Raw genomic sequence first — 26,979 nt, forward strand, 5'->3', positions numbered from 1 at the left:
TGAAGTAGCGATAAAACCAGTCGTTTTCGGTGTCTTGTTCTCTTTGAAAGTCCTAAGTATATGTTTTTACAATATTTCTGTAATGGCTCCTCATGTCTTTGATGAACTCTCTCAATTAGAGCAGTTGTATATTTATTCAGGATGCATAAATGATATATCAGAAATAATATGTCGTTTGACAAAACTGAAATCATTGGACACACTGTATATAACGGCTCTAAATCTACATATATTGAGCTATCCAGACTGTTCCACCATGAATATTTCTTTCAATATTACACCCACATTTCACAGTCTTTCTTGTGTCCGTTTAGATTTGGATGATGTAAAGTTTTTAGAAAGAGATTCTCTGAAAGTTTTTCACAATCTGACCCACCTCAGCCTAAAACTGGAAAATTCTCTGGAACCGAATCTCTCTTTGTCTGGAATCAGTGAAATCCAGAGCTTGGATATAAATGCCAATGGCTTATTGATAAATGAATTGTGTACAGCAGTTCATTTATATTCAATCAAACATTTATATGTTTTTTTTAAATGGATTAATTATACAGCATTAGGCAGTGAAAACTGTTCAGGACTCAAAACCATGTCTTTTCACAGCTCATACTCAAGGGTTTACTTAGATGTAAAGATTTTAGATCATTTCCCTGGTCTCTCTTTGGTGAGAATACAGTTTACTCTGCTGACTGCTAGTGACTTCTTGTCTGTTTGTTCCTTATTCCCGCAGTCAGTTGAAAAGCTGTCCTCTCTGATTTTAGTTTCTAATATGCTAAAGAGAATTATTGCTTTCCAATTTCTATGCTTCCTCAATCTGGAGCTGCTGAATATAACCAACAGTGAAGTATCAGATATTGAGGATTTTGCTTTTAAGGGCTTACACAATCTCAAATTCTTAAGCCTTTGTAAGAATGACATTTCTCTTATTCGTAAGCATGTGTTCAGTGATTTGCATGGACTGATAAGCCTTGATCTCCAAGAAAATCCAATCATACATATTGAAACAAAGTCATTTGAACATCTCTCCAGTCTTCAAGAATTTCTTTTGGGGGACTTGCAATTCTCACCAGGTGAGGAATTAGTCAAACTAAATCTATCTGATTTATTTGGCAGAGTTCCTAGTAACCTGACCAACGTTTTCATTTGTTCAGGTTGGAGACCAATGCACTTGATCAGTGGTAGCAATATCTCTTTAAATCAGGGGGTAAACCTTCACATAAAAAGCAAGTATGCCAGTGTTGAGGACTGTGAGAGTCCGTTTTTTGCGTCTGTTGTCAAACTTGTCATTGAAGCTGAATATTGCCTCTGTGGATCAGATTTTGTGGGAAAATATGTCAAATCAGTTGAAAGCCTTGAATTTGTTTCATCTCTCTCTGATAATGTTGGAGATTTGTCAATGCTCAATCAACTCATTCACCTTAGGAGACTGCAGCTAGTACATATAGACCTGTCTAACCAAGCAAATATTTCCATAATGTTCCACAACCTGACCAAACTGCAGACCTTGACACTACTTGACTGCAGAATCTACTTTTTGGATCACAGCGTGACCAAAGATCTGAGATCTCTCACAGGACTAGCACTGGTATTCCGAGACAGCTTGAATATCCTAGAGAACTATGTTGAACCTCTGCAGAGTCTGAAGTATCTTCATTTACTTCAGTTGCAGTTCTACTGCAGTTGTGAGAACGCGTGGTTCACTTCATGGGCCGTGAACAACAAGCAGGTGGAAGTATACCTGTTCAATCCTTCAATGGAGGGATTGAAATGTCTGGCAAATAATGGACTTGATCATCTCAATTTTGTGAACTATGCTAAGGAAACCTGTTTGTTTGAGGTTGAGTTTGTGCTCTTCACTGCCACAACCCTTGCTTTGTTAGCCTTTATGGCGGCGGTTTTGTTCCATCGTTTTGCCAGTCCTTATGTATTTCCCCTCTACTACATTGTGCGTGGGTGGCTGCAGGGGGCTTGGCAACGGGACAAGAAGCGACACTATGTCTATGACACTTTTGTGTCCTACAGTGGGAAGGATGAGCGCTGGGTGGTGGAGGAACTGCTTCCCAACCTGGAAAGACGAGGACCCCCGTTCCTGCGCCTTTGTTTGCACGGCCGGGACTTCCAGCTAGGGAAGGACATTGTGGAGAACATAACGGACAGCCTTTACGGAAGTCACCACACCCTCTGCCTGATCAGTCGCAACTACCTGCGCAGTAACTGGTGCTCTCTGGAGATGCAACTGGCTACCTACAGACTCCAAGTGGAGCATAGGGACGTCCTTATCCTGGTGTTCTTGGAGAAGATCCCTTCCCACCGGTTATCCGCCCATCACAGACTGGCCCGACTGGTAAAGAACCGGACCTATCTTGACTGGCCTCAGGACTCAGAAAAACAGAGTCTGTTTTGGGACAGACTATGGGAAAAGCTAAAGCCAGAAGCTTCAGAGTAAACCTGGATTCTCAGTCAAGACAAAATGTCTGTGAGAATAACAAAAAATAAATAAAATAAAATTAAATTAAATTAAATTAAATTAAATTAAAAGAAAAATGCAGTTTCTACATGTTCAATGTCTATCCGATAATCTATGCTTATTAAAAGCGATTTTGACATTTTAGAGATTTCATAAGATTTATTGGAACAAATATAATTTGCTTTGTAAGCATGGTTGTATGGTAAGATTCTTAGGCTTTGCGGGTACCTTTTGCATTTTCTGTTATCTTCCTCTTTCTGTTGAAGATGTGGTCACCTAAACTTTAACCCAAATCTAAACACCGATATAGAATTTGCATCAAAGTTGTCAGGACAGTTGATATAGTTCACAGATAACCCCAGTTCCTCTTTGTGGAAGAGGGTTCCTCTTTGCTCACACTTTAAATGCAGCATTTCCTTCAGCATGATATCAATTTTCAAAAGCCTCAAAGTGTACTGAGTTTATATAGTTGTCTTTTAATTTTAGGAGAGATTAGAGGACTGTGAATTCTAGTAACAACAAAGTCATGAGGCAGAGGCATTCTTGGCATTAATGTGATTTTATGTCTTACCGTATGTCTGTTACACTGTGATTGTATACCCTACTGTATGTCTGTTACACTGTGATTGTATACCCTACTGTATGTGTGTTACAATGTGATTGTATACCCTACTGTATGTCTGTTACACTGTGATTGTATACCCTACTGTATGTGTGTTACAATGTGATTGTATACCCTACTGTATGTCTGTTACACTGTGATTGTATACCCTACTGTATGTGTGTTACACTGTGATTAAATATCCTAATGTATGTATTACGCTGAGATTATATATCCTACTGTATGTGTGTTACACTGTGATTATATATCCTACTGTATGTGTGTTACACTGAGATTATATATCCTACTGTATGTGTGTTACACTGTGATTATATATCCTACTGTATGTGTGTTACACTGAGATTATATATCCTACTGTATGTGTGTTACACTGTGATTATATATCCTACTGTATGTCTGTTACACTGTGATTGTATACCCTACTGTATGTGTGTTACACTGTGATTATATATCCTAATGTATGTATTACGCTGAGATTATATATCCTACTGTATGTGTGTTTCGTATGGGGCCTTGTGTCGTCCTGAAGGGATGTATTTTTCAATAACGACCGCCGGACTTTACATTATCCCGCTTATTATACGGTTACATGCCAATATGAAAAAAGAAACTTCACACAATATTTCATGTCAATGATTTCATTACCCTTTCGTGGCTTCCGCTGAGAAAAATAGTTATTCTAGCAAATAGGACTTTTAAATTGCGAGTGTTGCGTAGCAACGTGTTTGGCTACCTGCAGACTCTTCAACCTACCATGCAAATTACGATACATTTCCGTTACGATAAGTGAATGGACCACAGATATGGATACACAGATATGTTCCCCAACTGTGGAACGGACTACTTGCGGCATGATATCAAGATATGAATCAGAAGTACATAACCCGTTGCCAGCAGCGGTCATTATTATATCGGAAATATCGGACCTCCGAACGTTGGGATGGCCCATTCAATTCAATGGAACCTTCTGCAGCATTCTGAGGAACTGTATAAACTGTGATTATATATCCTTCTGTATGTGTGTTACACTGTTATTATATACCCTACTGTATGTCTGTTACACTGTGATTATGTATCCTATTGTATGTGTGTTACTCTGTGATTATGTACCCAATTGTATACATTGTGCGTTGTGCATATATTTCCTACTCTGTTCACATTACCCCACGATTATATATTATACACTTTGTGTTCTACTGTTGTTTATGTGCTACACTGTGATCCCACTTTATGGGGGATATGTGTTTACATAACGCATTTGAATGAATATTGAAGGATCACATTAACATAAAAACATAAAGACATATTATGGGACACAAAAGTCATGTTTTAATAAAGCATTTTTCTGTCTTTAATAAAACATCTTAACTATCTCTATAACACGCATTCCAATACTCCATGATGTCTGGAAAAAAAAAAAGGGAAAAAAAAAAAGAACAAGAAATCAAAAACCTATTGAGGCAAAAATATCATCAATGTCCTCCTCATTAAAGGTGTCTGGTTTCTCAGGGACTGTCTTTGACGACGTACTCTTTTCTTCAGTGTTGGGTGTGATGTTTCTGCTGACAACCTTATCCTCAACAGAGTCCTGGTAGGCAGACACAGACCTGTTCTTTCTGGAACGCGTTCTGCGGTTTCCGAACCTGTCTCTGATGGACCCGAAACGTCCCAGGGCCATTCTACATCGACTTCTCCGACGCGAAGTTGTCCTCTGCACAGACGGAGGACGCGTTGGTCTTGACTGGGAGGTTCTGTTAGGTTTAAGCGCTCGATGAACGTTCGTACGGAACTTTTTTAGCTTCCTCTGCAAACTGCACGATGAAACAAAACAAAACAAGCAAGCAAACATTAAATACAGACTTCATCTTTATGCCACCATGTACTGGATATACATATGAATAGGACTTTTTTTTTAAAAAAAGGGTCACAATTAGACCTAACATTGTGAAACTTAAAAGCCAATCTCTCTGGACAGAATTACAAGGAAAAAAAATCATTTGAGTTAAAAATAAATAAATAAATACATAATTTATGGTTGAGGCCAAGTCAGAGAGACGAAGAGTTCAGAGCACCTGTAGCCTTCAGCTTCCAGATTCTTCATCCTCTGGCATTTGAGGAGAATACAGGCCAGAGCCTGCCTTGTCTGATGAAGCTTACAGCCTTTACACCAACGGATCACGTCGTGTATGTAGGCAGTCATGTCGCTAAAGCTGGATGTTTTCTTTAACCGCTTCAGAAACTGCCTCCTCTGACCAATCACTGTTTGGTCCTCATAAACCGACTGGACCCTCCCATCAGTCCTCAAAGCAGACGTCTTCTGAGAACAAAAACATGACTGGTATAAAATCACATCTTTGCACACAGAAACACCTCATTCCAGTCAAATGAGCTTCGTCAAATAAGAAAAAAAAAAAAATGATCGCAGGGTACCGAACTGTTTTGAAATATTTATGTGGAACACCTCAGGACACAAGACATACCTGTTTACTGCCCCTATATGGATGCTTAAGCATTTCTTTTATATCCAACCCAGAGGAAGACTCTGTGTGGGAGAAAAAAAAGAGAGAAACATGGATATCAAACAGCTAGTGTATAAATAAATTACTGAGGTAAAAAGAGATGGTATTATTCAGACAGACTGATTTACCTGAAAAATCTCCACGCCGTATTAAGACCGCACTTCCCAGGTCTATGCTGGTTCCATCACTGCCCCTACGCCCGTTTGCTACCAGCTGCTCCATCAATCCATTCTTCTCTTCTCCTTCTTCTTCCTCCTCCTCCTCTTCACCAAACAGTCTGTCAAGCACAGAGGAGTTTGAGATGCCTTTCAACTTCAGGGCCCACTGAGGCTCCTTGGTGTTAGTCTCCTCTAAAAGATCTGTGTTTGAAGGGCCCAGAAAGGCCAGCAGGTCCCCGGGAAGGGTGAAGTCTATCAGGTACGGCATGGGCCATGACTCGGACACCTGCTGGAGCAGCTCCAGTGTTCCCTGGTACAAAGGGACCAGGTTTCTCAGGATACCTCTGAAGAAAACCCTGTTGGTTGGTGCATCCGGGTTCATCATTAGTTGTTTTCAAAATTGCATAGGTGAAAACACTGAAGCCCAAAGGTACACATCGTATTGAACTGAACAACATGTGAAATTTTAATTAATATAAATGCTAAGTTATAAAGAATTAGGTGAGATTTAAGCCTGCTTCCTTGCCAGGAATCAATCTCATAATCTGACATAAGCAACAGGACTATATTAAACGGTTCATTTTTATCTCTGCTTCATTGCTGTTTTCAACTTAATTTTCTTTGTTTTAAAACGCATTACTCTTTATCTTTATTTATAAACTTATCTGATATATTTGTACTTACCAATGCATGAATCAAAAAAGAATGACAATCAAAACTCACCAGAGTCGACTGAGCATGCTCACGAGCACTAGGTTCAGCACAATGAACTCAGCTCCCTCAAGATGCTGTTTGGTGAGTCTAACAGGGGAAACAGTCAAGGCCTAAAGGAGCCATTATGTGTACCTTACACACATTACATGTACTCTCAAACAAATTTGGAGGGTTTTTCCACAAGTTAAACAACTTACATATGCATCCTGTCTACTGTGCAGATTGTACCGATAACAGTCTTCCTGATTTTTCTAATTAAATATAAATCGCATGTTTTTAAGAAGACCAAACTCTGCATCTCTGCCTTTTGCTCAGCCGCCTATTTTCATTTGAAGGTGTGGCAGGAATCTGACTGTAAAGGACTAGACTTGATCAGCCGCGGTCTAAAACAGACCCCGTCAGCTCCCTTACCCATCGCTTCAGTTCAGTAAATACTGAATTTGTGAAAGACACACGAACGGTCCAGTTCCGCACTAACGATATGAGTGCTGAATTTGTCAGGGATTTGTGAGTGCCCTGGTGCAGTCCTAGTTGTAACTATTCTTACTTTTGTGCGTTATATTTGTGAAGGATACATAAAGGCTTTGGTGCAGCGGTTCACTGTTTGACTCAGCAGCTTTGAAGCTCCCAGGAGTCTGAGACATAACCACTCCAACATGGGCTGACTGGGCACTTCACACTGTCCCAGTTCAACCCCCACTTTCCTAATGGTTTCAGACATACGCATATAAACATAAACATCATTATGACAGAAAAAACTTCTCAAATATAACATATCTCCGATGTCATAAGGAGTTCAAGGGGATACTCCCAACCCCACAAATCTATGAGAAATCATGCACAGAAATCATGAAGTACTTCAATAATGACATAAACACACTTTTCATACCTTTGAACTTCTGTGGGACACAGGTCTATCAAGTCCTGCAATGTCTCCTGCAGCTTCATCTCCGTCACCCGGTTTATGCATTGTTCAACCTGCGACCGGAGAAAATGAAGAAAAAAAATCATTCTGTCACAGCCTATTCATCTCAACTGGATTAGACGGCTAACGGGGATGTGGACACAATGAGTCGAGCTATTCTGATACAGCTGACACATGGAACTTCTTCAAATGACGAATATTCAGTTCACCACAAACAAACAATGAAAGCAGTGATAAAAATGTAGTACTATGGAGAACTGCTTCTCAGTAAAGTAAGTGGAGGATGACACGGATAAGATTTCTCTATCTTAGGAGAACAGTTTTAGAAACGACTTCTCTCACCTGTTTGATGGCGCGGAAAGGTTTGTGCTGTCTTAGGCTGTTGTTTACACTATATGTGAGTTCGTAAAGCACGCGGACCTCTGTCTGAAGCACTTCGCTGCAGAGTAACTTTAAGACGTTTTCACAGGCACTCAAAATACAGTTGATAGTATCGTCTGGGAGAGATGCAAAACCACAGATTTACATCAAGGTTTTGCAATATAGGATGTTGGATGCTTCATACTGAGGTGTTGCACTGCCAGTCAGACATGATTAAGACATGTACCCATATGAAAGCAAGAACTGCCTAAGTGATTACGGAAGCACTTGTGTGTACACGAACTTATCGTGAGATAGTAAGTGCATCGTAGCTTTCACTCCACGTGGGTTGCAAACATATGCAGCTAAGGCATGTGATTAAAGTGGGTTTTCGCGTGAGACCAAGTCAAGGCTTTTCACTAGTGTTATTGCCGGAAACAGCACAAAATCTAGCAAAACCCAGCTCTTACCTGTCGTGGCTGAAAACGCAATGCGACTTGTTGAACTAGCACTTGGCAAAGGTATGTTGACTTTATTCCATGGTTCCATGTTGTCTCCGTGCAACAAAACGGAAGAGAGATTTAACCAATCAGAGGCAGAGGTTAATGTGAACGTCAGAGGTCTTAAAGAGACAGTGTGAAATGTATCGCGATGGAAAAGTCTGAGCTGTGCTCTGTATTGATCAGATCAAGAAGGCTGGATTTTATTTTAAAAAGTCAATAAGTAAATAATGTGTTCTGTAATTAAATGAAATCAAATAAAAGTCAGCTAAGCAAACAGTTCCATGATACAAAAAAAATTAATAGCTGCCAGTAAAAATCTTCTTCTGACATACGTAGCAGTCCCTAAGCAATCGACAGTGTCGTGATAGTTTTTGATGGTACAGATTATGTCATAACGGTATCACTCTGCCGCATACAAAAGGAGCCTACAAAAACACACAAGAAGGTACCCATTTTAACAAAAATATATCTTTATTGTGCTGTATTTACAATTATTTGGGGGAAAAAACAGTTCTGAGGGGTGCTGAGTCAGTGTCTGACTGTGGCAGTGTGTTGTCTCAGACATGTTCCTGTATCCAAGCTAGGATGACGGAGTTGACCTCAGTCAGCACTAACTCTTCATTCCTTCCTGTGACTGTCAGTCCATGACTGGCTCCCTCTACCCAGTGGACAGCAGAGGAGGTCTTTATTTGAGCGACCACCTTCTCTAGAAGCTTCTGAAGGACAATGGTGGGAAAAAGGACAGTGTGAATATCATTGAACAGAAAGACAGGACAAAACAAGGTATCTGTCTATCTATCAGTCTATATTCATTCTTTCAGTTGTGTTTTTAAGAACAAATTTTGTTCTTAAGAACAATTTTGAAGTCATTGTTTTAAGGCTAAGAACACGTTGCGCTACACCTCACATATACACAAATATTTCAAGATAAGAAGATTACGCTGTGAAGCAATTAACATTGATTGTCTTGAACAGAGACCTAAGCAATTACATAACTTAGACGAAAGACAGTTAATTATGAACTACAGAAACCTGACTGCACCAAATATGACTCGCATGTTTTAAGTGATTGAATTTGTAAGCCAGTCATGTGAAGGACCTTGGTCCTCACCTGCTCACACATGTTATCAGCCGTCCCAGAAACAAAGAGCACTGGAACGTGAGACAACGCTTGGAGGTCTCCACTGCGCTGACTGTACATGTGTGTTTGCCCTGGAGGGTGCAGAGGGAAGGATACACACAGCACACCCTGGACAGCTTCCTCATCCTCTGCACAGAGCTGCCTGGCCAAGGCTACAGCGGCACGGGCACCCATGGACCGACCTGAGGGAGAGAGACAGGATTAATGCACACACGCATGTACGCACACACACTCACATGCACGCACATGCACACAGGCAGACACACGCTCACATGCACACACATGCACATGTGCCCAAACACACAAACAAACACACACATACACACACACTGAAGGCAGATAAATACATATACATATGTACATGACAGTATGCCGATACAAAGACACACTAAGACACATACACACTTACAAATACATGAAAAGACATTGGGAAAAAAAACTAAAAATACAGTTGTTACATATCACTGTAAGTGCACTGTCACTGATATCATGAATGACTCATTCCATAACTTTACTGTCAATGAAATTTTCCGGCACAATTTAACATAGGCGTCACATGCCAACAATATTTACTTAAAATCTCATATACTTCATGCCAATGAACTTTTTGTTGCAAAATTTTATGGTTATATTACTTTATCATGTCATTACTTACCACCAAGGAAAATATTCTTTACAGGAAATTTCTCAAGGGCTTTCAGGTATTCCTGCAAAGCAGTCACTTATGTTTTTTTTTTATTATTTAAAAACAAAAACAAAACTAATGTAATCTTTGCATTCCTCGAATCAAAACATCCAGAGGAACTAAAGCATAAAAGGTCTTAAAAAAGAAAGAAAGAAAGAAAGAAAGAAAGCAAGAAACAAGAAATTATGCTAACATAGGATCACATATTGCACTCTTCTGATTATAATAACATAGTTTTGACTCGTAACTTCAGTAACAATATTTACCACAACTGCTCTGTAGGCGCTCACTCTGTAGGTGAGATTAAGACCTTTGCATGTGAAACGAAGACACAGAAATCCAGAGCGAGCGACCGAGTGGGCGAGAGACATCAGATGTCTGAAGTTCATGTCTCCTCCAGCCCCGTGTGTGAGGACAACCGCAGTCCGCACGGAACTGACATTAACAGGAACACTCAAAACAGCGTCTAAATGTTTAGCCTTGAAGGGGATTTTGACATTTTCCTGTAAAGGCGAAACAAAAAAAAAACGTTAAAATGGTGTAAAACAGTGTAGCAAGTCAACTTCTTACTTTGAATATCAGCAGTAATACCCCTGTTAATATTCCTAGGTGATGTAAATTCATTTGTAATACGATAACAAGGAATATGAATTGACCGACGTACATGAACCACTAATATTTACTTACGTTACCTCGTAAAACTCTCCCATGTTCTTTCAGAGCAGTAAAGGATTTTTAACTATGGCGGTTCAGAACGTATGTCCATAATCATCTCCTACATTGCGCCATCTGCTGCTGAGGAGTAACGCTATGCTTGTCTGGAGCAAGTAGTAGTGATGGAAAATAGACAACGTCCTAAAAAAAATAATCTGTGAACGATTTCGGGGGTTTGCAGTGCACTTTTCGAAAACGTAACATTTAAGCCTATCGTGAGGGATTATAAATATTGGCATAACAATATTTGCCAGTAGGCCTACGTCAAATCCATGCTTAGTGTCCTAATTATTGTCTAGCATGGATGCACTTTTTTACTATTCACATCCATACCGTAAAACGAGAAAACGACTTGCTGTATAAACGTGACAGAGGTCCGCTTTTCGTGGTCCTAGTGTAGTAGGAATGTACTGGTTTTGATATACTGTACGACATGAAATACCTCAGCATTGCATATGCAAGGGCATTAGTGGGCCTACCCCGACAAATACAGAAATAAATAAAATGTCCTAAGAGTCTACTTGAGTCTCTGCAGATTACAAGGATCTAAAGGGGATGATGCATTCCCCTCCTAATTTATGGGGAAATTTAAGTGAATGTCACTTTCTGTTCCTGTCGTTGCGCATGTAAGGCTGATGCTTGACAATGCAATGTGAAACTGCATTTGTACTTAACTGCCGCAATACATAGCCGGCTAGTCTTTAATAAGACAAATAACTACTAGCATAATAACAGTGGCAGGATGACCTTATTTCTTTCCATTCAAATTATGGTGGCGTCACGGTTTTCTTAAGGTCTCTTGGCTGTTGCTGCGGTGTTAATGGTAATGAATGAGATGCAGTAAACAATGTTTATGGCATGATAGTGTACATGACCGCTCATCTGGTGGCGCGCGACAGGACGGGACGTATAGAAAAGGTTAAAGCAATGCGGACGCATTTTTTAGGTCCGAAAAAAGGGCGTATGGTCACCCTAATGGAGTAGGATGAGTCCGTGATAAACACACTCAGTGCTCTAGACAAGTATTTACAGTAAACAGTATGAAGTGTGATTTGTTTATACTATAAAAGAGTTCATATACAAGGTTCTAGGAGCTTTGGGTCGTAACAGATATAGATTAATTTAATAACCAAGCAGTGTTCATATCAATAAGTTTGTCTTTAAGACCAATGTATAGTGGCTGAGAGCAATTAGCTTTGCTATAGTTAAAACTGAGATTTTGGCGTGGCTATAAAGGACAGGTTTTTATCTTGGTTCACAGTCAGGTTGAGTTGTGTCACAGGTGCGTCGCTGGCTCAGAACAGGAGCCTGCAGGAGGTCTGGGCAGGAGGGACAGAAGTATATAAGCCTCATACTGGGAGCAGACACTTGGGACTGGAACCTTGTAGAGCTCAGAATGGATACCCCCAGTGTTGGGGCAGGCAAGTGAAGATAAAAGAAGAGGGGGAACAAGAAAGCTGAAGCAAACTGAGGCAGGTGGTAGTATTTTTTTTTTTAAATGTTTCAGAACGGCACTGATTCTGATTCAAGTGCATCACTAGTGCGCCGGCAGTCCTAATTAGTGCAGCGTTGACCCAAAAAAAACAAACAAAAAAGAGGCGGGAAGCCGCAGGCCGCATGGCGTCCTCGGGACATCAGCAACTCTCCATTCCATCATCAACAAGCTTAAGTGATGGCGTGTAGAGAGGAGACAGCATCAATAGCTCAGTTCACCAAAACACTCCATGCCAACGGTCCACCGCCCCAACTCCTTTGGCTAAGTTGATTATCGAGTGCTAGGCTTTAGTCTAGACTGAAATTGAGAGAGTGGGTGAGGAGAGAACCTAGTAAAATTATTATAATGGCATTTTAATAGACCATATTAACCATGTTTACAATTTTACATTAATCAAAATGTAAAAAAAAAAACAGGCTAATATATAAAAAGATTGAAAAATAGATTTATTATATATATGTAAAAAAAACAAACAAAAAAAACCAAACAAAAGATGGTAACATTCAGTCAAATTATTACAATGATGAGTTGCATTGCAAAAGTCCAAGTTGTCCTGTTCAAGTTTTTTTTCTTTTCTTTTTTTTTTCTCATTCACACAAAGGTGATTTTTTTTTTCCATCGCCAGTAGTTTGTGTGTCAAAGTTCATCCTTCACCTGTGGAAAGGGAGAGAAAAATCAGTGTGACTAATATTTTAGAAAAGAACAAAATATGGACTTAAAAACGCATTTCATGATGAGTCACAACAAACCAACTACATAAACTTTGTCTCGATGATCCTTCGACCAAATTATATTCAATCTAGTCTTTGATTAATCTTTAAGACTGTAAAAAGAGAATAAAGTCATTTGATCAATTGGCTGAAGGGCTCAGTGGTTTATGACATAATAAAAAGAACATAAAAAGCATAATGTCCTTAATTAACACGGCTTTCTGACGAGCGGTAAAGTAAATAATTACTTCCTCAAAAAGTGCTTGGGTAAGACTGTTCCAAACATTTGCTGGCCTACGCCTCTGGAACACAAATGCTCTTAAATACTGTAAAACTGCGGTAGTCTTCATTCATAAATAAGACCACCACAAATGACATTATAGGGATAGGTGGAATACAGTTCATATTGTAAAACATAAAAAGTGTAACTCAAACAACCCTTACATGCATCTCGAGCAAGAGAGGAGGTGACGCAAACAAGACGACAAAAAGATTAAAAAAAAAAAAAAAAAAGCGTTTCAAAAGATTGCGTGACCTTGGACAGTAGCATGAATCGGCGACATTGCCATTGGAATTTGTATAGCCAAGTGTGGAATGCACATAATTCCTAATCTTGTGTCTTCCAGACAAGTGTTGCTAAGCTCAAGGCCAAGAGGGTTGTGCTCAAATACTCAAGTGCAGTGACCTCTGACAGTTCTTCCAATCTCTACAGTAGCACACAAGCCCTCTTGGTAGCACAAGAGATAGCTGTGTGCTAAAGTTTGGACACTCTTGGTCAAAGTGTACGTTTCTATGAATCTCTGCTTCAACAGAGGCTGGCCAAACATCTACACTGTACAATTTGAACGTGATGTGTTTCCACAGAATTCAGTGCACAACCAAGATTTGTTTGCATTTTTTTTACACATTCAGAATATTAATAAAAGGGATTTGTCGTACTGTGTACTTAAGTACTAAGCAACGTCTACTAGTTATAAAAGCAACTAGGTAGTTATGAAAGCTTCTGGACATCTCCTGTGGCCCATTAAACGTCTTATTGCTTTAGGAATTTTTTCCCTCGTATGTTCTGAAGAACTCCTCTAGCTCAGAAATATTGCTTAGACTGCCAACTGCTCGGCTGAGATCTCTCCAAAGATTTAAAATAAATGTCTAAGAACCGGGATGCCATTCCAAAATCTGTCTTTCTTTTAAGTATTTCATGACCAATTCTCTATGATGTTTTGGGTTGGTGTCTTTTTGAAATATCCAGCTTCGATTTAGGACGTCAAGCTAAATGTGATACGATAAATCTGATCATTTGATGATATCTAGTCGAATTCATTCTCTGGGTAAATGACCCCATGCCTATCAGCTGGTGAAACATTCTTTTTTTTCTTCATCTCCTACAAACGTTTCCCATGTGGTTGAGAAGAAAAAAAAATGGTTTTATAAGTGCTTAGTTAGTTCCATTAGTTCCATTAACCTGAAGTGTTCAGCATTTCGTAATTACTCCAAAGAAAAGGCTCTCCTCTGAGGACGGATGCAATAGCAATGCTATAATGTAGACCTGCAAACACCTGTTCCTGGGGCAGCTCAATTATACTAATGTCAGTTACACAGACATGAGTCCTCCGTATTGTAGCTCTTACAAGATCTCCAACACGTCTATCAGAGATATTACTTGCTGTCCCTGATCTTGTCTTAACTTCAACTATCCCACTTCCATTTTTCTAACAATGTGTCTTATGGTTGAAGTTTCTGTTTAAATTTATTTAGGGGGCAGCGTCCATGTGTCATATTGAATGTTTGAAATACAACTGTGTTAGAAAAAATAAATATTTAGTAAATGTTGTTTACTTAAATTAACATTTGTAAAAGAGGTCCTGTTGAGATAGGGTCAGTTTCTGTGCAATTCAATGAAATAAGACTCAGTGAAACATACACTTTGACCCAGTGGGGCACAACCTTTTTGCACACAACTATGTCTGTGTAGGTATTACGTCAAATACAGTATAAAGCGTTTAAGTCTATGTGGACAGTGAGGACAGGAGAGATAAGCAAAACCATGCCTGTAAATTAACCACAAAAACTAACCGGAAAAATAACACATTTCTAGCAAAAGCTTTTGCAGAAGAATGTGGCCAATTCATTTCTAGAGAGCGTTTTCACTCATTCTACAAAAAAAATGTTGTGTTGATCACAACCAGTTATGAACTGATGCCCTCATAGCAAAGATATGAATTTAAAAGAAACTGCCTTTGACCATTTCAAAAAAAGAACATTGCAAGATGAATCTTAGACACGACGGTACATTCTGAACGATGACAAAACTACGGCAGAAACATGAAAAAGACTGAGCATCTAAAAATAATTTGCACAAAACGAATGAACAAAATTTTAAAAAACAAAAACAAAAAAACAAATAAAAGGTTCTTAAAAAGGATTTTACACCGCATTTGGATAAAACATTTATATTTGTTCCGAATTGGTTGTAAAAAAAAAACCATAAAGATTGTAATCACATCTTGATAACCTTTGATAGGCCAAATGTTTTATAATGGTTTAGCTTGCACATAACATTTTAAAACCATAACCGAATGCATAATGCAGCTATAGATATGGACAACCACACACACACACACTACCTTGGTCCTGTGGCAGTGACATGTGAACAGGTCATCTTTTGGCTGCTCCACCAGCTCCATGCCCTCTCGAATCTGAGGCTCACTCACCTGCAGCTTTGCATATTCCTGGAAAACACACACACACATAAGGTTAGGGCCATCGTTAAAGGTGTACCAAAACATCTAGTTATGAAAAGGAGGCAAGAGATGTTAGAGATTGAAAAGTATCATATTGTATGTATGTGTGTGTGTGTGCGTATGTATGCATGTGTGTGTGTATACACACACACACACACACAGGCATATATATATATATATATAAGCACACAGGCATACATATATATGCACACATACACAAAGGTGAGAGATGTTAGAGATCAAAGAGTAATACACACACACAAACACACAAACACACAGACAGCTGAAACAAAATTTTATAAGGTAAGTGTTAGTTGATAAGTATAGTTTAAACGCCAAAAAAAAAAAAGAGTCAGTCAAAAAAAGTGTTCAAAATTCCAAAATTCCACATTTCTGGCACAATAGAATTTGAAATGATTTCAAAACCTTGATTTGATTTGTTCGTTCTACAACGCCACCACCACTATAAAGACTAGGTCTAGAAAGGTATGGTTTTCTCCACCAATGTTTTACCCAGCCATACAAGTACAAAAGTGTATACAGATGTACAAGAATTTGATAGTACAATTTGATACTCAAAATTTCTTTTTTGAAAGCTAGCATGATAGTTTCACACAAGTTAAAAAACGAACATTTCAAAACTGTACCATTAAAACAAAACTAGCCAATTTAAAAAAAGACAGTCGCACATTAAAAAAAAAAAACATGTTTTCTCCGGCAGCTTATCACAGATCGCATTTCAGAGAAGCTTCAAAAGCACATATTTTAAACACGGGGGTGGTGAGGTCAGAGTACAAAAAGGAACTGTTATCTACATGTCAAATCTCACACATCACTTAAAAACAAGTAGCTCTGGTTCTTGTGACCTTCAACACTTCCACATCTAAAAGCCCTTGCAGCGTTTATGGCTTAGAAGTGCTGTACGGAGAGAGAGAGAGGAAACGTTGGAAGATTAATTTTTCTGTTTTGAATGAGAATGATCATAAAGCTATCGGGATAAGAAAAATCATAAAGCACTCCAACAGTGCACGCCTCTGGAGCAAACGGCTCTGTAACCATGACAACGGCAGCTTGGGCTGAGCCGGGTGAGGGGTTGACTAACGGCGACCCAATTAGAGACGGCACCGGGCCCGTATGATTGCAAATGCAAAAGTTGTAACATATATCCACTGGGTGTTAAGGTTTTTAACAAGTAGAAAGATTTTTTAAAAATTGTTGCATCTCTTCGGGAAATGTCAGTGACTGGTGAATTTCAAAAAGAAATTAATGTTACTGTAGGAATGCTGCTGAGGCATCAATACGGAGAGATATGTAGAGATATGTAGAGCTATATAGCTATACGGAGCTCTGTGGTTATGTAAGAGTCAAAACAGGAGAAGTTTGCACGCAACTGTGTCCTTTAGCAAAGAACAAGGTTATTTAGATGGTAACAGTAAAACAAAGATCAATGCCATATTCATAAATTCAGAAAAAAAAAAAAACTTAAATAAACAAGAGCGCAAACATCCAAGGCCCTTCAAGATTTCAGCCACAGAAATCTCTCAGCTAATGATCAGAAACTAATTGATTACATTTGAAATCACTACTTGACGGCACATAGCTGCCGTCCTAAAAAAGAATGTTCAAAAACTAACTACTTAAAACTAATTAGACACATTACGCATACGCTTGTGTGTGAGGAAAATGCACAGTTACACACTATGTGTATGCGTGTTTCTGCAGTAGACATAGTTACACTCATTCTGCATGTGTGTAAAGCATAGCTGGGAACATTGTGTGTGTGTGTGTGTGTGTGTGTGTGTGTGTGTGTGTGTGTGTTTGCATAGTAGGCATGGTTACATACATACATTCTGTGTGTGTGTGTGTGTGTGTGTGTGCAGAAGCTGCAGCATGTCCCTGCGGTGTCTGACCCCTCAGTCCTCTGTGTCCTTGTGCGTGTATGTCACATAAAAGTGCCAATTGGAGATGAAAGATAAGATAAGCTAAGATATGCGGACTGATTAGAGGAGAGAGGGAGGGAGGGAGGGAGGGAGAGAGGGAAGCAAAAGACACACAGAGAGAGAGAGAGACGAGGCTTTGTTCCTGCTCTCTCAATTTACTGTGTTTTTTTTCTTTCTTTTTCCATTTTGGAATTTCTGAAAACATGAGACATTGCTGCTAAGAAGCTCAAAGCGAGCGGAACAGTGTAGGGATAACAACAACAGCAGTCTGACATCCCAGTCAGAGACCTTTCTGGCGTTACTCCAGTGACTTACAGCAGTTCACTCTACTTCAGGATTAACCTGAATGCTGGGAGAGACACAACACTGTGCCTTTTTAAGGAACAAATAAATGAATACATTAAAAAAAAAAAGGAAAGAAAAAAAAAGTTACCTGGAAGAGTTTGAAATAGTAACAGAAAATGTTGTCGCCCATTAACTGCGTTCGTGCAAACTCTTGGCCTGCCAGTGCAATTTTGTTTGCCTGAGACAAAGAGAGAGAGAAGACATTGACATTCACATAAAACAGAACTCTTTCCTCCTGTTAGCTCAAATTACGAGTGTGTGTATGCGTGTCCGAGAGAAAGTGCCTCGCGTCTCTACCTCGTCGTCATGGTCGCGAGCCCAGCGGATCTTCTCCAGCAGGTCGCTGAGGTCGGCTTTGATGGGGATGTAGTGTGTCCAGGGCAGAAGGTCACTGTAGAAGTGTTCGTAGTAAATGGAGTCCTGTTTGAGGACCACGCTGTTTCCGGCCAGAAGGTACGGTAATCGATAGGCTGCCACCGTACCATCGATGTTTATCTGGTACTTATACTGTCAGTGGAGGAGAAGAAAGATGTTTTTATCCATTTAAAGGATTAGCTACACTGTTTGAAAAAGATGGATAACACAACTTCACAATTTGTGTGAACTGAAATGAATGCCTGATGAACCAGTAACAAATAATACAAAAAAAAGTTACAAAATATCGATATGAAAGATTCCCCTGCAAGAAAGAAGGTGTCCTGGATTAAAAAGTCAAGCAATAAAACAAATCTTTGTGTATAAAAAAATCATTTTATACTGGAGATTCAGTCAATGATTTCAGAAACTGATGGAGTCAGTATTCAGATATACATGAAGAAAAAAAAAAATTAAACAATTTTATGAAGTTTTATTTTTGAGTGACTTCACATAGCATCTTAAGGTGTAACAACTCCAAAACGTTACTAATAGTGTACCAGAAGTGATAAAAATCATACCTATAATGGATAAAGCTGTTGTAAGTTGGATTTGGAAATGTTTTTATCTTGGACAGTGCAGGTGAGGTCATGTTTAATGCTGTAATTTTCTTTTTCTGTCCTGCCTAAGCATGTGAATCACTCACATGATGTTACAATTAAGGTCTCCTCAAGTTAAATATTGAAAATACATCATTTTGTTCCTCCAAGTCAGTTTTCCTTAAAAAAAAAAAAAAAGATGCACCCTTGGACTTCCACGTGTCTGTAGTCTCTTTCTTGGGTTTATTGGTGTGGAATTGTGAAACTGTGCACCTAAAACAAGTGGAACAAAAACGACACGGCCACCTCAACTTTCCCTTGACACTGGATGATGACATGCACAGAAACCATGAACATTACCAAACAAAAAAAAAACAATACCAAAAACCATAAACCTTTGTTATTATATGCTTCATAACTTAAGTACTTTCCTCTTTCTCTCTGAAGCCGATGTTTCTTTCTTTTTTTGTTAAAGAATGGTTTATCGTTCACCTACATCATTTGAGTCAATCTGCTCCGCTCTTATTCATGACACCTTCTCTTATTCCTGTCTTTCCTGATCTTCGTCTCAGCGTTCTTTTTCTCCTCATCCCCCCTCTCACTCTTTCATGACCTTTCACTCTTTTCACCTTTCCCTCCTGACCATTAATCTCTCCCACTCTCTCTCCATTCATCAGATCCATCCTGCCTTTTGCCACCTGACACTTCACCTCCCATAGAAAAAAAAAAAATCAAACTTTCCATCAAATGAAAAGTCTTTTCTCATTAAACCTCTCCCTGTCTGTCTCACCTTGAAGAAGTCGAAGAAGGACACGTGTTTTACGAGGGGCCCGTAAAGACTCTCGTCGTGTTTGAAGAAGAAGAAGTTGGTGAAGGCAGCGTCCATCAGGGTGGGGTTCGCCCGCGCCAGTTTGACCAGCTCCAGCCGCTCCTTACGGCTGTCTCTCCCCCTCCAAAACGCCGTGGCGTTCTTCTCCTCCCACGCGGGCCCTGTGTTACCCTGAACAGACATCATGTCCAGACTCACTCTGCACTCACACACACACACACACACACACACACGCACAGATGAATAAGTATTAAAGAAAACAAAGGTTTTGAGGTTTGGCGTGCAGTTCTGCGGCCTGGGTTGAGTAGTATGTGTCATCCATCTGTCTTTCTTTGACAAAAGAAACCTGGCAGTAAATAAACATTTCAACACGAAAGAAGTGCTTCACATCTTTAAAGGGCGGCAGGACACAAATAAACATTGGTATACTTAACTCAATGTGTTTTGATCAAGTTTTTTTTTTAGTACAAGGTGATGAATTAGAATAAATCTGAGCCTACCTTAGAAGTTAATTACTCCTTACTTTCCAATTAAATGTCACTGTTGGCACATGGCTTCAGGCACTTCTCATATCTAACCAACGTTTGTATTAACTACACGTCTAAAACTGTCACTGCTGCCATATGTGCATGGGCTTTGACCTGAATGTGTGTATTTCCTTCAAAATTACCTGCCCATGGTCTCCAGGACAGACTCTGTGAGGTCGTAGGTTGGCATGACGATGTCCCGCGTGTCTTCGGACCCGCACCAGGAGAAAATGGGGTGGAGCTTCTCGTTGGGCCGCCTTTTCTCCAGCGGCCAGTCGCCCAGATTCACAAAGAATTCCACATCTGGGAGCTTGACCTGGGAATACAGGAAACCAGTACACCATTTCATCACACAAAACAATTTTTTCACTTGACATTATACATAAACAACTAAAGGTATCTCAGAAGATTTAAATTCAGTGAACACACGTGAAGCTGGCTCTTATTATGAACCTGACAAACTATGTATTTTATGTATAATTACACACAAACACTCACACACACACACTCCAGTATGACAACTGGTATCCTAAGCCCTTTTGCATTGTCCAGCAGCAATACTACTCTAGAGCTGCCTTTGGTCATTTCCAGTCCCCTATTACATTAAAAATACACAGGTTAGCATTTTACCAGTACACCTTCACAAGCACACACACACACACACACTTGAGCATTTTTTATTGGGTGTCTTGAAGAGAGTTTGCTGTGTTGTCCTGACTATGTAATGTATGACCAGATTTGATGAATGATGTCATCCAGTTTTAACACTGTTTACCTTTCCATCCAAAAACCATTCTCTGTGCTGAAGCCTGTCCTGAAGGGTTTCAAGCCTTTGTTCCATTAAATATAAAAGCATGGCAATCTATTTTTCTGCCTTTAAAAAAAAAAAAGCTTTCTACTGATTTCTGCCGACTGCTTAAAATTTAATCTGAACATAAAATTTCCCAGAGCTAGATCTGTCAAGCTGTGCACCCCACAGGTCTGATAAATCCCCTCTATAAAACAACAGCAAAACAGGACAGCAGACACTTAATCTGTCAAAAAGTGGACTAAAACAAGCTCAGCCAAGCCAATTTACCTCACAATACAGGAAAGTTGAGGCAAAGGCTTCTTCTGCAGCCTTAGAAGAAAATCTTTTTCCTTCCCACCGTGCAACGCAGAGAGTATAATGTATTTTAATTGGCTTATATTTCGAAAGAAAATCCAGTGGAATGTGTTGGGTGGCACTGTTTAACAGTGTACCCGTCATATTGTTTAACTCACAGCTCGTAATTTCACCGTCTGAGCAGTTTCTCAGTTTAGTGAAAGTTTATTTAAAACGTAATAATGTATAACTCCGCAGGCATGGATTCACTGAAAGCAGACAAAGGTCACCACTCTCCCCAAAACCTCTAGACAGTCAATCAGCAGTCTGTTTCATAATTTCTGTTAAAATCACACAAATATCTCTTTCCCGTGTGCCTTTAACGTTCAGTGTAATAAAGAACAGTCTAAGACTGCCCCCTGCTGTTCAAAAAGAAGCATGTCTCCACAACTCCAAACTTCTACGCAGTTTGGCCTGGTCAATCTCATCTTTTTTGGATTCACACTGTATAATTGTACAATGTCTCAAAATGACAAAATAGCCCCCTCCACATTTCACTAAGAAGACTTTTGTGTACTTAAAGTTATGAGAAACAAAACAAAATAAAATAAAAACGGTCATAACTAGTCAGGAGTAAAATTCATGACTCCAGACTGATGTAACCAGAGAGTCATAAGGCAGTAAACATGCACACTGACTTTGCGTGTGAGAGACAGGAGGAAGGCGTCCATGAAGATCCTGAACCCAACATGTTCTCCGTGAGTCTTTATGTAAACCTGCAGACAGGACAAAGGAAAAGGTGACTTCATTAAGAAAAGATGTGTTTACACAATGTTGTGTTTGTTCAAAACTCAGGTTAGTGGAAGGAATAGTCAAGCTTCAGCTGGTTCAGCGTTATGATATGTTGTTAATGGAGTAGTAGTGTGTGTGATATACCTGGTTGTTTTTGATGGTGTAGTGTGTGCGATATACCTGGTTGTTTTTGATGGTGTAGTGTGTGCGTGTGTGTGTGTGTGATATACCTGGTTGTTCTTGATGGAGTAGTATAGAGTGTGTGCATGTGTGTGATATACTTGGTTGTTTTTGATAGTGTAGTGTGTGTGTGTGTGTGTGATATACCTGGTTGTTCTTGATGGAGTAGTATAGAGTGTGTGCGTGTGTGTGTGATATACCTGGTTGTTCTTGATGGAGTAGTATAGAGTGTGTGCGTGTGTGTGCGTGTGATATACTTGGTTGTTTTTGATAGTGTAGTGTGTGTGTGTGTGTGTGTGATATACCTGGTTGTTTTTGATGGTGTAGTATAGAGTGTGTGCGTGTGTGTGATATACCTGGTTGTTTTTGATGGTGTAGTGTGTGTGTGTGTGATATACCTGGTTGTTTTTGATGGTGTAGTATAGAGTGAGTGTGTGTGTGTGTGTGTGTGTGTGTGTGTGTGTGATATACCTGGTTGTTTTTGATGGTGTAGTGTGTGTGTGTGTGTGATATACCTGGTTGTTTTTGATGGTGTAGTGACAGAGACTCTGTCGGCGGCCGAAGCGCTGTGGGATCTCATGGGCATTGCGTTCTGGGTCCACTCTGGGAAACAGAGACAGGTCCCTCTGAATCTGGGCAAACGACGAAGGACAATGCATATGCTTCTCCCACAATGCACCACTGGGCTCCGGACAGTCACAGCCTTCATGATACACATGACCTGAGAGAGAGAGAGAGAGAGAGAGAGAGAGAGAGAGAGAGAGAGAGAGAGAGAGAGAGAGAGAGAGAGAGAGAGAACAAGCAAAGCAGACAAAGCAAAAAATGGAGAAAACAACAAGAAATTCATATGAGCTTGGATGGGACAAGATAGCACTTCATTGATATATATTAATATAAACTACATGATACCAATTATAAGCTATAATTAACTAAGTTCTTGACAGATAAAACACAGACGTATGTTTTGTGTGTCCAGTCTGTGTTTCATGTAAAGCATGTCTCTAACCTTTCAGAACATAGGGCGACTTGGCCACATGTTTGTCCTTCAGCAGAACCTGGATGTGCAAGTCGGTGTAGCTGGCATACATACGGTACCGGACCAAGAAGGACCCATCCCTACGGTCCAGAACCTGGATCCAGATACGGGAATACTGCTCCGTTGGAGAATAGATCCGTACGTCAAAGGGCTTTGCTCCCGGTGAGGAGGTAAAACTGAAGGATGTGGAACATCGATGAACTGATTAATGATGGGACAGACAGATGTTGTAAAAGAATATTCCATCCAGGCTTGATTCCGCTTGTAATGCAAAACTAAGGAAAAGTCACCTCTTTCAACATTTCTTATCTGCAGCTCAGTGGTCCAAAAGACCGCATATATCTGGTCTAGCTCCGACAGAAATACTCTTTTGTTGCGTGTTTGGTTGTTTACGTTGAGTCAGGTTTCTTCGTGCTGGGCCAGAATACAGGTATTCAGTGTATAGATAGTTTGGGTTTTGTTTTCATAAGAAACGATCTAACGCCGTTTTAGACTAGCCACTCAGACTTAAAATTCCTTTCGAGTGATCGATTGCGTAGCAAGTTCTCAAAGAGACACAAACGGCTCTTCATGTTGCTCATTCCTAGCGTCGCTTTAAGCGGGTTGCTTACACGGCGTCTGAATTTTAAATACTGCGGGGGGGGGGGGGGGGGGGGGGGTTTGGGGGGGGGGGGCGCGCTAGGTCACTGCCACTGTGACAAAAAGCGATTATTAGTGGTACAACTGCTACATCCTAGCATTCTAGGACTGATGGGACAACAGTAAGTCGAGCACCGATGTTGTCGAGCCTTGGAAAATAAAGGTGGCCTAATTGAAATCTGCATAAGTAGTTTAACCTAATTATCTCTGCAGTTGCTTAGCAAAGAGGGCACGCAATTAGAGCACGAAAGCAGAAAGCAACAAAAAAAACGGCATACCAGACGTCTGGGAAAATGCCCCCAGACCACTGAGCAGGGGTGTAATTTTAACCCTTTCCTGTCACCTAAATCTTAATGAGAGCGTGAGACTTGGTACCCTGTGAAGAGCATTCACACCTGAACACAACATTCCCAGGACCCCCCAGGGCAAAAGCAAGAGCTACAGATTTCACAGACTGTGTTACTCTAGCGATACACCGGCGATTTGTTTCTCCTTTAATGTTTTGTTCACTGACGCAAGCACAAGGTTCGTTTTACAGAGCGACCATGAATCAAATACCGAGAGCGTAACCATCCACTCGGTACATTGTAACATCAGGTGACAACTCCTGAAAAGCTAGGGCTCGAGAAGAGTAGTCTTCGGATTGGGTAGGAGTGTTTATCGTTGTCAGCATACTTACTTTCTCCCGGACGCATCCACTGCTTGAATAAAAAAGAATCGTGCTGGAAGGACTATATTTGCTTCAAGTCCTGGCCCCCAAACCAAACTTTTAGCAGCACTAGGCGCAGCGCCAGCTGACACCCCGTGTAGTGTTAATACTATGAGTCCCGCACACTGTATTAAAAAACACGACGACAGCATTTTTTGGCTTGGTGCAGTGGGTTCCAAACTCTACTAGCTCTAGAGAAAGGTCTCCTCACGAGTCAGCTTAAAAATGCCTCTGTCGCCGGGTATAGTTCGAATTCCTGAGATGTTCCAACATCTGGGCGGCCAGAGACCGGGTGGCAGTAGTCTCCTCTGTTCAAAGTCCCCAACGCAAATTTTTCTCACGAATCTAACTGTGCACAAAAATAACTGGACTTTGTAAACAAAGAGTGTTGTCTTGGGAAGATGGGCGTTTATTTTTCTCTGACTGACAAAGTTTTTGACATCCAAAACTGTAGCCCCGATGGTTCACAAAATTGCTGAAATGGTGTATAATTGCGTTTACTGACGAACAGACAGTGTCGAGCGTTAGGATTGGTTGTTCTCAGTAGGGCGAAACCAATGACGGGACATGACAGACAAAGGAGCGGAAGACTGATTGGATGAAAGAAGGTAACAGGGAAAACTGTATGCACAGAGTCAGTTGTCACATCTAGAACTTTTCTTGCAAAATTTAGATTGTATAATTTTTGCGCGACTCCAGCAGGAGCTCGAGATAAGCATATATTGTATCTGGGTTATTTTTTGTTTTTTATGTTTGTTTGTTTTTCTCGACAAACTATGATGTCTACAGGCTTACATTACGGACGATATCCACAATGTCTTACAATGTTAAATTCTGAAAAGGAAGGCTATGCAAAAAAAAAAAAATCCATTAACACATTTTCCAGATTAGAAATCAGTTGATAAACCCCCTAATGAAAGCGTTCACTTTAACATTTGTTCTAATATATAAAGCGCGTACAAAGATGTGAATGCAAATCAGAGCAACCCCACCACATTGTTTGTACATCAATCAATGTTTATTTTAATAATGATTTGCATCGACATATTTTGTTGTTTCTTTATTTGTTTGCTTGTTTGTTTTTTAATATTATTTTTCAGTAACCTCTATTACACTATATCAATAAGAACAAAAGGTGATAGTATCCACTTAAACAAGACATTGACAATGTTGCCTTAACGGAGGGGAAAGAGAGCGATGGCTGGGACAAGGGGGCACGGCTAAACCCGCAGAACTCCATTCAGAATGCCACACACGGTACCAGCCTTTAGCAGGTACAAATGCTTTTACAGAGGAATATCCAAATAATTTTTTTTTCTTTTTGTCATGACTTCGATTTTGTCTTTTTTTTCTTTTTCACTGTTCTCCAGGTTGTACAGTACATTTATTTGTATAAAAACTGAGAGCGAATATATATAACACCCTGCCTATATCACCTTTGGGATTTTTCTCTCTGTCTTTGTGTGTATGTTTGACTTTAAAGCTGAGTTCACTCTGTCAATTCTTCTGTTCAAAAGAAATGTATCAAATGAAAAAAAATAAAGAAGGTGCAGTTGGAGAGAAGCGTAACTCTACCTCGGACAATGATTTTTGGCTCCTGTTTAAGCCGACTGCTCTTCTTGTGAATTTGGAGTGTGAACATTCTTTAAGAAAGACATAACCGTTTAAGGGTACTAATGTTGAAAACCTCAACACTAAACAATCAATTCAACCACAGCTCACTCATTCACTTTGTAATATTTCTAAACAGACACTGTTTTCAACCGAAATAACATCAGCTCAAGACCAGAAACATAAGTAATACAAACTCCCACCTTTTTTCAAAAATTCCCATCATCACTGATGCAAAGACTGTGTATTAGTGTTTGTGCGCGTGTGTGTTTATTGTATTCATATTGACTTGCACTACATACACAACAATGTGTCCCCTTTTATATACAAAGCAGAGGAAGAAGAAGAAGAGGAAGAAGAAGAAGAAATAAAGAGGCCATAGCTCTGAATAATGAGAGAGAGAAGGGGAGCAAGGTGTGTTACAGCAAAGCACAAAGGTCAAAGGTCAACAGTTAGGGCAAGAGAGGTCAACCAGAACATGATTTCAGTTTCAAATACAATTCAGATATTTTTGCAATTATTATTTTTTTTTTTCCTTTTTTTTTTTTTTTGCAACATGTAACATCAATCCACATATGACTGT

At 39.8% G+C, this 26,979-nt stretch overlaps 4 protein-coding genes across 4 annotated transcripts; 1 reads left to right on the forward strand and 3 right to left on the reverse strand.

The window, feature by feature from the left end:
* Positions 1 to 1,471: 1,471 nt before the first annotated feature.
* Positions 1,472 to 2,443, forward strand: LOC115822705 (toll-like receptor 13). Its single transcript, XM_030786621.1, has 2 exons — positions 1,472 to 2,038; positions 2,120 to 2,443. Exons 1-2 carry the CDS (start codon positions 1,472 to 1,474, stop codon positions 2,441 to 2,443), a joined length of 891 nt encoding a protein of 296 aa, XP_030642481.1.
* Positions 2,444 to 4,502: 2,059 nt separating this feature from the next.
* On the reverse strand, positions 4,503 to 8,311 carry rmp64 (ribonuclease MRP subunit p64). Its single transcript, XM_030786622.1, has 9 exons — positions 8,233 to 8,311; positions 7,745 to 7,899; positions 7,367 to 7,455; positions 7,053 to 7,181; positions 6,487 to 6,564; positions 5,734 to 6,119; positions 5,567 to 5,628; positions 5,159 to 5,403; positions 4,503 to 4,897 (listed from the first exon to the last, which is right to left on the reverse strand). Exons 1-9 carry the CDS (start codon positions 8,309 to 8,311, stop codon positions 4,531 to 4,533), a joined length of 1,590 nt encoding a protein of 529 aa, XP_030642482.1. The 3' UTR covers positions 4,503 to 4,530.
* Positions 8,312 to 8,822: 511 nt separating this feature from the next.
* Positions 8,823 to 10,495, reverse strand: tex30 (testis expressed 30). The gene is made up of 4 exons (XM_030787281.1): positions 10,358 to 10,495; positions 10,062 to 10,113; positions 9,377 to 9,588; positions 8,823 to 8,981 (listed from the first exon to the last, which is right to left on the reverse strand). Exons 1-4 carry the CDS (start codon positions 10,478 to 10,480, stop codon positions 8,823 to 8,825), a joined length of 546 nt encoding a protein of 181 aa, XP_030643141.1. The 5' UTR covers positions 10,481 to 10,495.
* Positions 10,496 to 12,780: 2,285 nt separating this feature from the next.
* On the reverse strand, positions 12,781 to 25,252 carry poglut2 (protein O-glucosyltransferase 2). Its single transcript, XM_030786782.1, has 10 exons — positions 24,756 to 25,252; positions 23,408 to 23,613; positions 22,917 to 23,122; positions 22,128 to 22,205; positions 20,489 to 20,661; positions 19,780 to 20,017; positions 18,334 to 18,543; positions 18,125 to 18,214; positions 15,635 to 15,739; positions 12,781 to 12,954 (listed from the first exon to the last, which is right to left on the reverse strand). Exons 1-10 carry the CDS (start codon positions 24,935 to 24,937, stop codon positions 12,937 to 12,939), a joined length of 1,506 nt encoding a protein of 501 aa, XP_030642642.1. The 5' UTR covers positions 24,938 to 25,252; the 3' UTR covers positions 12,781 to 12,936.
* Between the last annotated feature and the right edge of the window lie 1,727 nt (positions 25,253 to 26,979).

This window comes from Chanos chanos, chromosome 10 (assembly GCF_902362185.1).
Source record: "Chanos chanos chromosome 10, fChaCha1.1, whole genome shotgun sequence".
NCBI lineage: Eukaryota > Metazoa > Chordata > Actinopteri > Gonorynchiformes > Chanidae > Chanos > Chanos chanos.

Coding starts and splice junctions, on each gene's coding strand:
- LOC115822705 (XM_030786621.1), top strand. CDS start 1,472: ATGTTCCACAACCTGACCAAACTGCAGACCTTGACACTACTTGACTGC. Junction 2,039..2,119: donor GTGGGAAGGATGAGCGCTGG/GTGGTGGAGGAA, acceptor CGGGACTTCCAG/CTAGGGAAGGACATTGTGGA.
- rmp64 (XM_030786622.1), bottom strand. CDS start 8,311: ATGGAACCATGGAATAAAGTCAACATACCTTTGCCAAGTGCTAGTTCA. Junction 7,900..8,232: donor TGCGTTTTCAGCCACGACAG/GTAAGAGCTGGG, acceptor CATCTCTCCCAG/ACGATACTATCAACTGTATT. Junction 4,898..5,158: donor CTGGAAGCTGAAGGCTACAG/GTGCTCTGAACT, acceptor TTCATCGTGCAG/TTTGCAGAGGAAGCTAAAAA.
- tex30 (XM_030787281.1), bottom strand. CDS start 10,480: ATGAACTTCAGACATCTGATGTCTCTCGCCCACTCGGTCGCTCGCTCT. Junction 9,589..10,061: donor AAAGAATATTTTCCTTGGTG/GTAAGTAATGAC, acceptor TCTCTCCCTCAG/GTCGGTCCATGGGTGCCCGT. Junction 8,982..9,376: donor CTGATAACATGTGTGAGCAG/GTGAGGACCAAG, acceptor ATTGTCCTTCAG/AAGCTTCTAGAGAAGGTGGT.
- poglut2 (XM_030786782.1), bottom strand. CDS start 24,937: ATGCTGTCGTCGTGTTTTTTAATACAGTGTGCGGGACTCATAGTATTA. Junction 20,018..20,488: donor GTCCTGGAGACCATGGGCAG/GTAATTTTGAAG, acceptor GTGTGAGTGCAG/AGTGAGTCTGGACATGATGT. Junction 15,740..18,124: donor ACTATTTCAAACTCTTCCAG/GTAACTTTTTTT, acceptor TGTGTTTTCCAG/GAATATGCAAAGCTGCAGGT.